General features: G+C 42.7%; 1 protein-coding gene across 1 annotated transcript in view; it reads right to left on the bottom strand.

The window, feature by feature from the left end:
* Positions 1-13,786, bottom strand: part of T265_11133 (hypothetical protein) — a gene marked incomplete at both ends in the record, with an annotated part of 15,655 nt that extends 1,869 nt beyond the window's left edge. Inside the window, 8 exons of the mRNA XM_009177708.1 lie at positions 331-441; positions 1,804-1,997; positions 3,393-3,530; positions 3,891-3,970; positions 6,005-6,258; positions 10,778-10,835; positions 12,558-12,675; positions 13,687-13,786. Of these exons, the coding sequence (XP_009175972.1) occupies positions 331-441; positions 1,804-1,997; positions 3,393-3,530; positions 3,891-3,970; positions 6,005-6,258; positions 10,778-10,835; positions 12,558-12,675; positions 13,687-13,786 (1,053 nt within the window). The remainder of the gene's footprint in view (positions 1-330; positions 442-1,803; positions 1,998-3,392; positions 3,531-3,890; positions 3,971-6,004; positions 6,259-10,777; positions 10,836-12,557; positions 12,676-13,686) is intronic.
* Positions 13,787-14,230: the final 444 nt, after the last annotated feature.

The raw sequence follows: 14,230 nt of genomic DNA, 5'->3' as shown, positions 1-14,230 counted from the left end.
TCACTCACTCACTCACACACGCGCACGTACACACAATTACGAAATGTCTTCCACAGACTAATGACAGCTGTATTTGCACAGCAATGACGGTGAAAGAAATTCGATACATGTATTTTAAGGCTGTCGTACTCACGTTCCCCAAAGTGAGCTATTTTTACACCTGAAATTTTGGTCGCGAGTTGGGAAGAATTTTCGTGTCTATTCCATGCTGGGTAGGCTGGTGAATGTTTGAACCTTTGAAGTGCGTGAATTGGAATCGATCGGTCGACAGACTAGATGCACGATGACTCGAAGAATTCATAAGTAATGAACATTAAAACAATGGCTTACGTGAGATATTTGTTCCAGTTTGGACATTGCGTATTCCAGCTTTTTTCGGTCCACATGATCATGAGGAGTATGTGCCAACAGCTCGTGTAGTGTAATGATATAGCGGGGAATCTATGCAGTTGAAAGTGGGAAATTACTGTGCATTAAAATCACTCACAGTCGAACGTAGTAGGAGACTTTACACAATTTGTATAGTCGAATGGCGTTCTACGGGTCACCGTTGCACCACCGTCGATTAGATTCATGATCTTCAGTTCTGTTCATCATCTTCAATCTTGATGTTTCGTGAATTAGTTCATCCCATTATTGGTTGGAGCACGTATCAGGTAACACATGTGGTTCCCGCCAACTCCAACTCAGCATGCTTTACAACAATAGGACATGTGTGTTTTTATTGGAATGGCCTTGGGTGTCTCGTGGTGAACGTGGATCTCCGTAAGCACATAAGAACTGTCCTCTGTTTTTTGTGTCACCCCCACTAATCTCACTAACTGTAGATATTTTGAGGACACGTGGTGCCGTGCTTTTTGTTAAAGCCCTGGAAAAAGGTTTTAAAAACGGCGAACGTTCAGTTTTGGCGGTCAGCCTCCGAAGATTCGTCCGTTTATGTTACCTCGGGCTGTTTGAGCTCCGTTCATTCTTAAGGTAGTATGAGGCAGTTTGTATTTCGTGCAATTTTATACCATATCATAGAGGCGTTCCCATCGTTGGAGCGATAAATTGCGCTCACCATATTTCCTTTATTTTTGTTACTACCTGACCAATTAAAGTAGGCACCGATTGAAGAAAGTTCACCAAAACCTCATTCGAATTTGTGAGTTGTTCGGGCACCTCTTCACTACAGCAGTAATCTGCTTCTGAATTTCTCATTACTTCCGAGTCAGCTTATCGAGCACTCTCCCTAGTAATCAGAATTCTATTGACCAGTTGTCCTCAGAATCTCTGTTTAGCTCCGTCAACTGAAAGTTGGTCCTGCAATCGGTTTGCAACCATTTGGACGACATGTGAAAAGACAGTACTCACTTAGGTGGAAAAATAAACCAATCAGAATAAAGGAACAGAACTACTGAAGTACTAGTATCAAACGAACAAACCAGGTTCACCAAAGGAAGAGCAAATTACAACAAAATTTTAAACACCAGTAAAATTGCGTACGAGCTGGTTACTAAACAAACGACCATTTTACAGACAGAATTCATTCTCTAGAAAAAAATGCTAGAAGAATTGAAGGGGTCACACACCAAGCAGCGCACTGACTGTGTCTACTCACGTGGCGACGAAATGGTTACAAGCCACATGTCGAGCTCGCCAAGAGACCAACTGGGACCTGTTCGAATTTCAGTAAACTTACTTGAGATGTCAATACTTCGACATTACTAACTACATCCATTTGATACTCATGTCGAATTGATATATATATATATATATATATAAAGTGCTCATGAAACTGTTCGGCCTCGGGAGATGACTCACCTGGTGCATAGGATAGGTGAGGAAGGATTCGATGGAGCGTCCTTCACACATTGGTTTCTCTTCCAAGCGCTTCAGCATTTGGGTAAATTCCTGACGTTGCTTGTACTCGGCCAGAACTTGCAACGAATAGTGGTGATTTCGCACATACTCCTGATAAATGCCAACCATCGGTAGGAATAAGTCGAAAAGGTCACCTGAAAATGGGTAACATATTCGGCTTCAAGAAACTTCTGCATAAGTAAGCAGTTTTTTGGTACACACTGAAAAAAACCGATAATTTTTGAGATTTCATGAGCAGTTAATTTTTGGGAGTATTTCTGTTGTACCAATTGTTTGACTATCTTGGCTCCTATCTTCCAGCCTGGGCAACCTCATCTGAGTAAAAGTCTTTCAAGATTTATGAACGATAATTAGGAGAATATACACTGGGGGTGGACTGCTTTTTGGGATTCAATCTCTTTTTCTGGATGTCTTGGCTTACTGCCTTTTGAAAACGCAAATCATGCTAGCTGGCGCGCACTGGGAGTAGGATGTAACGAAACACCCAACTCAAAATAGATAATGCTGTAGACTGTGTGCCAGAAGAAAACACTGACGACATATTTGCGGTCAACAACAACTCCTTTGTGTGAGATTTCGCAGACATGTTATCGACGGATATATCGATACGCTGACGAAACACTGATGCCCGAAGGTCGAGTGAGTGAAGGTGAGTAACCAACACCACAAATCAAGGATCTTCAGCCAAAAATTGATCGAGTAACAAATAGAGCATGTTGGACAGATTTTGTGGTTGAGGTAGAATCAAATAGACTTAAGTTGATAAGGCATGATCTTACATCCCAATTTCTTTTGCACATCCCTCAAGGATCTATAACATCTCCGGTTATCCTTTCCGTGACAGTCATGGTTACTCTCACTGCTTCTGCATTAATCCGGTGATATGGCCGGTAGGTTTGTTGCTGGACAACGTCCTTGACAATTTACTCCACAAGTCACTTTAGTAACCGGTGATCAGTTGATATGGACAGGTGCTCTTCGCCAGAATCATTGTACATTGGTCAGTCAATGGTCACGATGTGGTGATGAGCTACGTCTCTCGCTCTTTCACAATGCTCCTGAGGTGATGGCGTATACTACTCATGAAAACCATGAGTAACACTTGTTTTGCAGCAATTTAATTTTCCTTGCGTTGATGTCAAACACTCAAACAAGTTCAGAAAAATAGTTTAGAACACAGAGTTCCTCAAGCCTTACGAAACGAGCCACTTGCTTTAGTGTCAGTTTTGTTGTGTCTGCTGAGTTTGTGATTCACACTTATTGACTTCACGTGGGGCAGTATTCTTCCTTCTACGAATGGACGAAAAGCGGGGACTGTTATATATGCACACACCCTCCCGAGAAGCCGAATGCTGGAGATTTCATTCATCACTTCGAGTCGTCTTCTAATACTGATGATTCCAAGCGGTGGAGTGTCTTCATGAATACTTTGGCAACCGTTTTGACTGGAGAAATCTGTAAAATGCGCTCCCGGTTTGTGACTGAAGCAACTAAAACATGAGGTGCAGCACATTCAGTCGCTCAGAAACATCGTAAATATGGACTCAGCTGGGTTCCAGTTGAGTTGCCCGAAGAAACAAATTCATTTGCAAATGAGTGTATTTCGCTAAGTTCGTGCAATTTGGGTTGAGATAGGAAATGGGTTTGACGGAAACTTCTGGAGTGAGCTACCTGATGAGCCCTAAGAATGGCATAACCGGTCGTGAGGCGTCGAAGAATTTTCGGCAACCTTCTGAGTAGTGTATTACGAACTACAGTTCCGCTTACCCACCCCAGTGATACATCTAAAAACCAATCCTGATCATTCTGTCCATCATCGATTCACGTGCTGAATCGCTTAGTTTGATTGGCTGGCTGCTGACATCATGCCAAGCACAGTTGCACTGCATTCTGGTATAATAAGCCGGTATTGAACTCTCACCCTAGTTAGCTCAAATCAGACACACAACCCGTGAGTGATCGTAGCAGATCTACACAGGAACAAGAGTTTAAAAGCGAAGGGAAATGCCGAGAATTGCAAAGCTTACCGAGTTGCAAAGTTGGCCAGTTTTCCATTTTGTTCCGAAGGCCCTGCACGAAGAATTGGTGCAGGAATAGAACAGTTTCACTGAGGGAGGAAGAAACAGGAAGAAACCTTGGTTGTTCATAAAATATCATTTTGCTGTCAAATAGCTATCGAGTGATTTACAAAGGATGGAAACGAAAAGTCCTCAAAAGGGCGAGAAGAGATGAGGTCCCATAACTCACCCGACCGTACAGTGCGTCCACTGAGCCCACGGACGGACTGATAAGTTTCAGTTTATCGATGACGTCTGAAACGTGGGTCAGTACCTTAAACTCATTGTAACCTACTTCATGTTTCCTTGCGTTTTTCTTGACACGTTCGTGTCTTTTCTTACCACCGAATTTCAGAAGGGCTGGAACAAGTACTTTTGTGGAAAAATCAATCGAATCCTGATTAGAAGCCCATTTTTGCCTGTTCCAGTATTAATTTTCGCGAGACACTTCAAAATATTTTGCTACATCATGCACCACAGAAAATGTGACCGTCACATGTTTGCCTCTTTGGTTGAGATAGATGACTGTCAGTATGAGAGGCGCAAACTACTGAGTCCATTTCAGCAACAAAGGAAGAAGACTTAAGTCGCAAGATTTGAACCCCCCATCAGCCCTCGTAAAATAGTAAACACAGTATACTGCTTTACAAGGTGGAATAAAGGTGAAGAGATCTTTGTAGGTCCCTGTAAATGAGTTCTTTCTGGCTATCGCCCGTCTTCTAAGAGCCTTATTTGTGCGTCCTTGACAAATAGAAGTAAACCAACTGATGTTATTTCCCGACTTATGTCTTGTCATGGTGGGAAGAATAGTCAAGGTGGCACAATATAATATCATGGAAATATCGAACTGATATTCATACAGAAAACGGAGGTATGTTGTACGGCTAACGCAGAGAATACCCTACCCGGGTTTGAACTTGACGATGTAACCTGTACATTTCAAGCTCTTTCATTATGCTATACAGACGAAAATTAGTCATTTGAGGCATTGATAATGACTTTCAAAGGCGGGACAACGAATATCAGAAAAAGTCCTTTTGCCCCCCCCAATATCAGACAAAGTCCTTTGTGCCCCCCCCCCAGAGTACGGATACTGTTAGACGAACATTTGCCGGCTCTACCTTGATTATAACGCACAAAAAGGGATGGCGGCTCACATCAAGTAATTTGTAGAAAACGTGATTCTCCCAAGGATTTTAATTTCGCGAAAATGCGGTGATCCGTTCGGACAGGTAGTCACACTACAAAGAAGCCAACATTAAACGAAACAACTCATTAGCTGCCTCATCGATACCAAAAGTGTGATGAATCCAAGAACCCGCACGGACTCAGTGACCACTACAAGGTCAGCATGTCCGAAATAATCTAAGTTGTGTCCATCATTTATTTAATCATGGTTATCCTAACTATGTTTGCACGACACATACCTGCAGGCACATGTCTGTGTGAAATCCGACGTGAGATTGGAGAGGCCGGCCTGTTCAGTTGACCAAAGTTGTTTATACGCAAACATATGACAAGTGTGTGAATTCAATCTATTGGATGATTTAGTTCACCCTTGAACCGTAGAAGATTCCGATATGCATAAAGTTTTAACTACTCATTAGTAGAACGATTAAATTCCTGAATATAGACTGGCCTATGAAATCCAAGCGAAAGGACAGGCGTCGGACGGGACTGAAATCTAGATTCATCTTGAGATCAGCTAAGGACCTAGGTTAGTGGCGTCTTCTAAATGCAGTTTTTGGAACATGCGTTGGATAAGCTTCTTTGTACTTCTACTAGTTACTGGAAAATAGCCTGCTTGAGGCACCATTAGGGGGTACCTCTTGCGATACACTGAGAAGCTGACCCAATGCACGGTGGTGCTTGTTTTCTAAATCCAATTACTCATTTCAATGATCCACTTACACATGAACGCATAGCAGAGGCTGAAACTTACGGTTTTGTTGCCAAGCAGTTGCCAAGCTCAGCGAAAAACCTGGGCTACTAACTTGCTCTTCTAATTCAGCCCCAAAAATGCCAGAGTGTGATAAAGGTTTCCTAAGAGTATAGTATACTATACCGTGATAATAAAGACGTACACATTTAGAAATATGGAGTTGACGTCCTCGTGCAGTATGATTGGCTTTTTGGAACTGGCGGCCATTCGGAATGGACGTAAGTAACACGTAACCAAGATAGACAACTGTTGGACGTATTCATCTTCGCATTCAACGAGACCGAATACGATACTGTTTCGCCTCCGCATAGATTCTGCATGCTCCGATCGGATATACTCTTCCACAATCTGCTTCCATCGGCGTCGACATAACCATCCACGGAAAAATGACTGAACCTGAATGCGGAAGGTGTGATAATGAATAGAGATAAAGTTATGCTACTGAAATAATTGTAGTAGCTTGAATTAAGTGGGATGCCATCACGCTCTCATGCAAGCAAGAAGCAGTGTAACTGAAATCTCTCATATAAAAATCTGTACCTGTCAGTGTTACTGCTTAGTTGAAGCACTTGAAACATTTTTGTTGTACACATCAGCCACACCACACGGTCAGCCCTCCAATACTTTGAAGGTTTTCAGATCCAAAACAGTTTTTTCCAAATTGTCTTTAAATGATGGTATCTTCAAAGTCAGCGAAAACTGTGCTAAAACACTTCTCACTGTTTCAGGCTGTGTGTGTAATGACGCAGTTTGTACCGTGAAATTAGGACATTTAATTCCTGAAACTGCATATTCAGATTTCTAGAGTCTTTAGTCGATGCAATTTAAAAATCCCGAGTTGCCTTTTTGATTGATAAAGTCAAGTGCATTTTAGTTTTTATTTAGTTCAGTAATTTTTGTTTACCCATGTGACACTCTGTTATCCTCAAACCGTATGCTCCCACGCGGCTGCGGCTCACCGCATTCAAGTTCACTCTCATGTATATTTTAAAAGAATCACGACAATCTTCACGGCTCTTATCGAAAAACTCCGGGATTCTGAGGCAATATGACTCTTTAGATCGTTGTACTAACTGATGGAGTGATTTGAATGTTGTTCTTGGACTTTTATTTTCCGCCATCAAGATCTCCGAATATGAAACCGCACTTTGGCTGACTGTTGGGATATGTCCTCAAGCCTTGGAAAATTCATACAAGGATTGTTTTTAGCTTTGCTTATTGGGTTCTTCTAGCGTGAAAGAGGAAACTTTTACAAGAAATTGGAGAGTTACTGGACGGATCAAGTGTTTGAGAAAAAGCTTCACCCAAACTTCCTAGGAATAAATAACTCTAGTGAAATACCGGATACTCTGACGCAGTTATCGAACGCTGTGTTGGAGGTCTGATGGAGTGATTTGAATGTTGTTCTTGGACTTTTATTTTCCGCCATCAAGATCTCCGAATATGAAACCGCACTTTGGCTGACTGTTGGGATATGTCCTCAAGCCTTGGAAAATTCATACAAGGATTGTTTTTAGCTTTGCTTATTGGGTTCTTCTAGCGTGAAAGAGGAAACTTTTACAAGAAATTGGAGAGTTACTGGACGGATCAAGTGTTTGAGAAAAAGCTTCACCCAAACTTCCTAGGAATAAATAACTCTAGTGAAATACCGGATACTCTGACGCAGTTATCGAACGCTGTGTTGGAGGTGTCAGTATCCCCCAAAACCGTTTATTTTTTATTTATTACTAACTTATTTGTCTAAAATTTTGACTTTTTAAATTTCGCGCCTGTCTGCCATGTTGCATCTTAATCCAAAAAGACCGCGTCCCAGTTAGACTTTGTGTGCGCTAACTGATTTGTTGCTCTCCAAGGTCGCCCGAAATACATATTTGTGACTGTGCTCCCGCTGCAGTTTGCCTTTGGTTCAAGCAGTAGAAGCTCTCTTCTGAAGGTCTGCTCTTCTTCTCTCTGCTCTAGGAGGGGTGGGGCTCGCCTCATAGTTGAGTATTTGTGCGCTCGTTCTCAGGTCGCGTACAGCCGCTGATCGTAACCGCTTCCGTACATAACACACTGTTACCGAACCTTCATTGATAAAAGCACACAGAAACTGGACAAAACGGTTTTCTTGACTATTCACCTATATGCCACTTTGAGACCTACCATAGGTGTAGTGACATAAACGTTTGAGAAGGTGCAGCCACTGAGCTAGTATATATGAGCTAGTGTATATGCTTTTTAGTAGCGTGTCAATAATTCGAAGGCGGTATGAATGAGAAAGCAATTAAAAAAGGACTTTTTAGTTGCGACCTGTGGCTTACCTCATTGGAAAATTAATTGGTTGAGAAACCCTACGTGAGTAAAATGCAGTTCTTTGAACTAAGACAGGTTTTCGGTTGATGGTCACATTGGATATCACTGCAAACTTTCACCAATTCGTTGTCTTTCGGATTGATATAATTGTTACGAGACGGTCCTCTGTGGATCTGGCCTGGATTAGTATGAGAAAGTTAGGATTCAACACGACCTCTAAAATTCGACTAGCGTTTCCTGGGACGTGTGTGCAAGCTTCCAGACAAGTCTCCATTAAAGCGAGCATCCCTCAAGGACCTGTGACCTCTTCAGTCATCCTTCCCGTGACGGCCATCGGTACGCTCTAGTACGCCGCTTCACCTTACTCCAGCCTACATGCTTCGGTAATATAGCTGGCTGGATTGCTGCTGGACAAGAGCTCTGACAATTCACTCCACAAGTCACTTTAGCAACTGGTGATCATTTGATACGCCGTATTATTATTACTACCATTATTATTATTATTACAAGAAAGTTGCCGTTAGGTTTGGATGTTAATCTTGATTCAACCAAGAGAGTTCCGGCCTGTAATGGCAACCTGGACCGCATAAACATGAAAATGTGTCTTTGAAACGAAACCCAATTTTGGTGTATCATCCACCACCTCAACCTCAAGAGTCACGTGAGTGATCCGCAATTTCAAACAACAAAGTAAGAAAGGCGTCGGGGACAACGTACAGTATACCAAGAACTGTTTTCAGGCTATAATGAACCGACCGGCCTCAAACTTATCCATACATGTAACAAAAGGGCTGGACAAACGCAAGACGAAATGGGCAGTATATCGGCTTCATCAGTCTCCATCGATCAAAAGCGCAGTAAATCTGTACTCATTCGTACACCAGTCTGGTTTTGACAACAGACCCACCTAAATCCAAGCCAAATATTCTGAACAAAGGTCGATCCATCATCAGGTTGCTCGGTTAGTATGTTTCCTTGGATGCAACTACTAACAGTACTGCTAAAAACCTTTGGATGGCATGTTTTGAGACGGTGGTTTTCCCTAGAATTTCATCCAACAAGGCTTTAAGCAAAACAAGGCAGAACTCTCCAATGCAGCGGAAGCCGTTTAAGGGGGCGACTGCACTTGACGATACAAGAGCTTAGTCGTGCATCAATCTCACCTAGTACACTACTCATATAAAGTAATTTTTTTCAAGATTCGTCCAATACTCCACTGAATAACAATGACAGGCTATCGATGTTGACCTAACCCATGGTTGCCTACCCCTTCAGGTGCGTCTGTGATGCGTCGGCCGTATGACCCGTGAACCCTTTCTGAAGCGCTAATCAAGTAACAGCGTAGGATCAATTTGAAGGAATCCTCACGTGAATATTACAGACCATCGGGTAGAAACGAAGTAGATATACAGCTTCTCACCACGGCGGCTCGAATATGTACTCACATGTACCGAAAACAGTTGTATAAACTAGTATTAGGCTGTTGCCCCCCGTTCTTTGCAAACATACAAGACTAGCTAGGACTGTCCTGCCAAGTTGCCCATATGTCTTGCGTAAGACTGGCGCACTGTCGGATTAGACATGACTAGGATTATGACAGCAGTGTGAATGCGCTCACGCACACAGACACTTGAAAGAGACACAGTGTGACTTTTCCTTCATTCCACTTTGTACACGTTGTTTGTTTGTTATGTCTCTTTGTCCGTCGATCATAAACACCAACAAAAGACGGTATGAAAAAGGTTGTTGGCCTATTATGCACTGTCCTCAACTCTCCATACTACTGAGAAGATGGCTGACAAGTTCTACGATGACGATATTAATCCTCCCCAGTATGGTGGAATTCATTATATGCTACAAGATGTTGCAAACGTGGAATGTAGGATGACCTGCACTAAGTGTACCCAGAAAGGGAAAGCAGAACAGTGATTTATCATCATCATCATCATCATCATCATCATCATCATCATCGTCATCACCATCTTCGTCAGTATCATCATCATCATCATCACTATCATCATCATCACCAACATCATCATCATCATCAACATAAACAACATCATCATCAACATCATCGTCATCATCATTGTCGTCATCATCATCATCACCACCATTTTCAGTCCCATTAAGAGTGACCCTGCAATACAACCGTGACGGTTAATTTGAATAAAGCCTTACAATGAAAAGAACAAAGACAGGATTCAGGGAGAAGAACATTGGGGTAGCCTGAAACAAAAATCCGAGGTTCCAGAAGGGCTTGCTAAGCAATCCGTAGTTTTTACATCTGTAACATTTCGTAGTTGACACAAAAGCTTCATCAGGCCAAGTGAGCAGGTCCAAAAATTGACCAGGCTAAGACAGACGGGGAACCAGTCAGTAAGGCCTCTTCAGATTATCACGCTAGATCAGTATTCTGTGTCAATTAACAGCTCTTGTCGGTTAGTGTGGTTGCCAAAATCTTGCTTTGGTGGATTGGGGGAGTTTCAAATTAATTCTGATCGGGATCCAGGTGAGTCTCTCAAAAAACCAAATTAGTTTGCAAATGAGTGTATATTCGCTAATTTCGTGCAATTTGGTTTCGAGTAGAACATAAAGTTGACGGAAACTCGAGGAGTGCGCCTACCTGCTGAGCCCCAAGAAGGGTGAAACCGGTCTTGGGCTGTCGGGGAGTTTTAAACAACCTTATGAGCAGTGTATTACAAAATATATAATTCTGATCGGGTTTGGTTCCTTAATCTTCCACTTCAGGTTGCTTCAACTAATGAGTCACCTCGGGTGCCACTGGTAGATTTTCCTTGGTCATTGTGGGGTTGTGAGTGTTCCGAAAACTTAGTTCGACGGGGGGGGCGGTGCGGTCAAGTGGAATTCAGATGATGACTACTCCTCTCTCTGATCCAACACTTAGTCAGGCACTTACGATAAACATTGACAGCATGAATACCACTTAATTCCATTAACCATCATGTCGTTCAGTGCTCCCAAACAAGCACAGGCAGGATTACAAACAGACGATTGCTATTCAAATATCTGATACGGGAAAGTCCTTCAAAACGTAGAGACCAGCGGGGAAGACCGGTTTTTGCGGTTTCCCAATCAACTCCTACGGGAATGTACAATTAAGATGCCTTACAATGTCTGACTTTCCTGCTCGCATCTTCATTTCGGCGGCCGAACATCCACTGTTCTACTGAGAGCTATCAAGTGTTTGTTAGTCTGTTTCCCCTTCGAGTCCAGATCTTATAACGGGATTTATTACTGGAGTCCTGGATTACTGTACTGAGTGGTCGAATTGCCATGCGTACTAAAATAATAGTGAAAAAGGTAGTTGGCAAAACTGACGTTGAGAAGAACGTTGCCCACGATGATTCTGAGTAGATGGTGTTGATGACGACGCCCATAACGGTGATGCATTCCCTAATTTAACTTGTTCGTGTTTGTCCTCGCTCCATGCACAACCCCCGCAAGACGTAAACAGACCGCCAATGGTATCCCAATTCCACCGCAGCGTAAAATATTTTCAAAGATGATTCTATCGAACGGTAAGTTACTACACATTTCGAAAATTGTCACAGAGAATCGGTGGAAGCTTTGGGATATTTACCACACGCCAAATGGTGGCACGCACATTTGTTGGGACCTCAAGTGCAGACAAACACAGATATGTTCGCGTCCGATCTGTCACAAATGTCGAGTCTGATAGAATTCGACTGTTGTGGAATGACTTTATGGAGTGATTTTTGATATTTAAACGATGAATTCCCGTTTAAGTACGTCAAATTTGTGGAGTACGCACTGATATTTCGACTGGAGTTGTGAGAGCGATGTGATGAGCAGAACGTTTTATCGACATTGTTCACCAGTTCGCCCCATACACAAAATGGTCCAAAGGCGCAACAAATTTAGCGTTGGTGATAAAACCACAATGAATAATTTGGAGTGATCTAACTGAATAGTGATCACTACAAACAAATGTAACTTATGGCCCCCTTGTCGTGGAAGACTCTTCGGAGTTCGGAAATAAGCATATCATGTAGTGGAAACTGAGAGAGTTCACAAGTAGTTCTATAAACAATATATCTAGCGATCTCTGACCGAAGTCGCTTTTTAACGTAAATATATGGAAGCTGTCATGAAATGGTTCTTATCTTCTCTTCCGCGTGCGCTGTTTCTTGAGACATCATTTGATCAGGTCACTTTGTTTTAATTGGTCATGAGTAGTGTGGGACGATTAGACAAAAGCAGTTAAAAACCCACGGCCGGTTCCGCGCTGTTTCGAGCTTATTGATCAGGGTTATAATCCAGGAATTGAGGAAATCGGTCCCTTAGTTGGGCTAACTGCCTTGGGGTTTATGTGCATGACGAGGGGCGGAATGGCTCAGTGGTTAGTGGGCGGATTTACTGACTGGAAGGCCCGTGGTTCGAACCCGACCTCCGCCTCTCGACTTGGGCAACCTGGGAGTATCTCAGCCCTCATACTTCCTTCTGGTGACATGGCAGCTAGGCACCGAAAGGGTGTTACAGCTGAGCGATTATTATTATTATTATCATTATTATTATTTACAAATGACGAAACTTCTGGGGCAGGAAACTTGCTCCAGTCACTCCTGATCACTAGTATATTTTCTGACGACCCTGTCTGCCTGATGAGCCCCAACTAGTGAGAGAGACTGATGTCCACTATCCGCATCGTGACATTCGATTTAGAAATAAGAGTTTCATCAAATATCTTTGTAGTGGAACAAAACGCATGTGTGCTACGGATTATGCGGAAAGTTCTGGTTAGCTCTTGACAATGAGGAATTCCATTGAGCTCCCAGAAATTTTTCCACTTTGGAAAGGATGTTGCCACATCCGACTCTGGCTCTGTGGAGTTTTCCTCCCATGTGATGGCTTCGCCCCCATGTGATCCGCCTTGCACTTGGCTAGAAACCTCGCACAAAATGGATACTTTGTTGATTTCGAACTCGGTTACTCAACTAACTTGGGTTTGTTCTTTGTGAATCTCATAAATGAGAGGTTCAGCTGGGATTCTGTTGAGTCTTCTGTCAAGACCGACTTGATGTGTAGAATCTTCTGTAAAATGGGGTAAGGTACGAACGAAACGTTGATAGGGACTCAGGAATCGCGCCTATGCGATGAGCCCAAAAAGGACGGGACTAATCGTGGTTTGTTGAAGCGTTTTCAGCATTCCACGGTAACAGATGATGGGTGCATTTCCCCAACGACGTTTTACTTCAGCGTTATGCAAAGGTGTGTTGACTTCGAGAAATACACCCATTTGCAAATCAATTTGGTTCTCACAAGAGACCCAACTGAACATCCCGTTTATGATACTCTACAACTGAATGTGCTGTACACGGGCCGCCTCATGATTCATTTGGCACGATATTCGAGATATCGCAGTATATTCTCATAAAGAGCACTACTCACAAGGTTGCTGAAAACTCTTCGACAGCCCACGAGCGGTTTCGCCCGTCTTGGGGCTCATCAGGTAGGCACAGTCCCCGAGTTTTCGTCAACCTTATGCTCAACTTGAAACGAGAGATTCAGTCGAGTCTCTCGTGAGAACCAAATTGATCTGCAAATGAGTGTATTTGTCGAAATCAGTCCAATTTGGGTTCAAGTAGAACATAAGATTGACAGAAACTTAGGGACTTCGCCTGTCTGATGAGCCCCAACAGGGGCGAAACCGGTCGTGGGCTGTCGAAGAGTTTTCAGCAACCTTGTGAATTGTCTCTTTTATGAAAAGGTGTTGACTTCGTTTCTGTTTGAAATTTATTTTCTTTAAGAAGGCTATGTATTACTTCTCCTTTGAGCGCTTGACACTTATGTTGCTTTTAATAGAAGCTCTGTCATAAGCATGCAGAACCTTGTACATAACAATCAGTAAATAACGCGAAAGATTCTGCACCAAGGCATCTGAGTTGTCGAGGAGGAAGTATTACAAATTGGGAGATCCGGAGAGCTGTTGGGTCCTTCAACAAAAGGATAAGCTGTAGTAGTAAACAGTAAAAGATCGATGTGGATTCGTCCAGTTGGCTACCTGAGCCTTGAGCCATTAGAAAGCCGTCAATTC

Source organism: Opisthorchis viverrini (assembly GCF_000715545.1).
Source record: "Opisthorchis viverrini unplaced genomic scaffold opera_v5_450, whole genome shotgun sequence".
Classification (NCBI taxonomy): domain Eukaryota; kingdom Metazoa; phylum Platyhelminthes; class Trematoda; order Opisthorchiida; family Opisthorchiidae; genus Opisthorchis; species Opisthorchis viverrini.
This window is presented reverse-complemented; position numbering and strand designations above follow the sequence as displayed.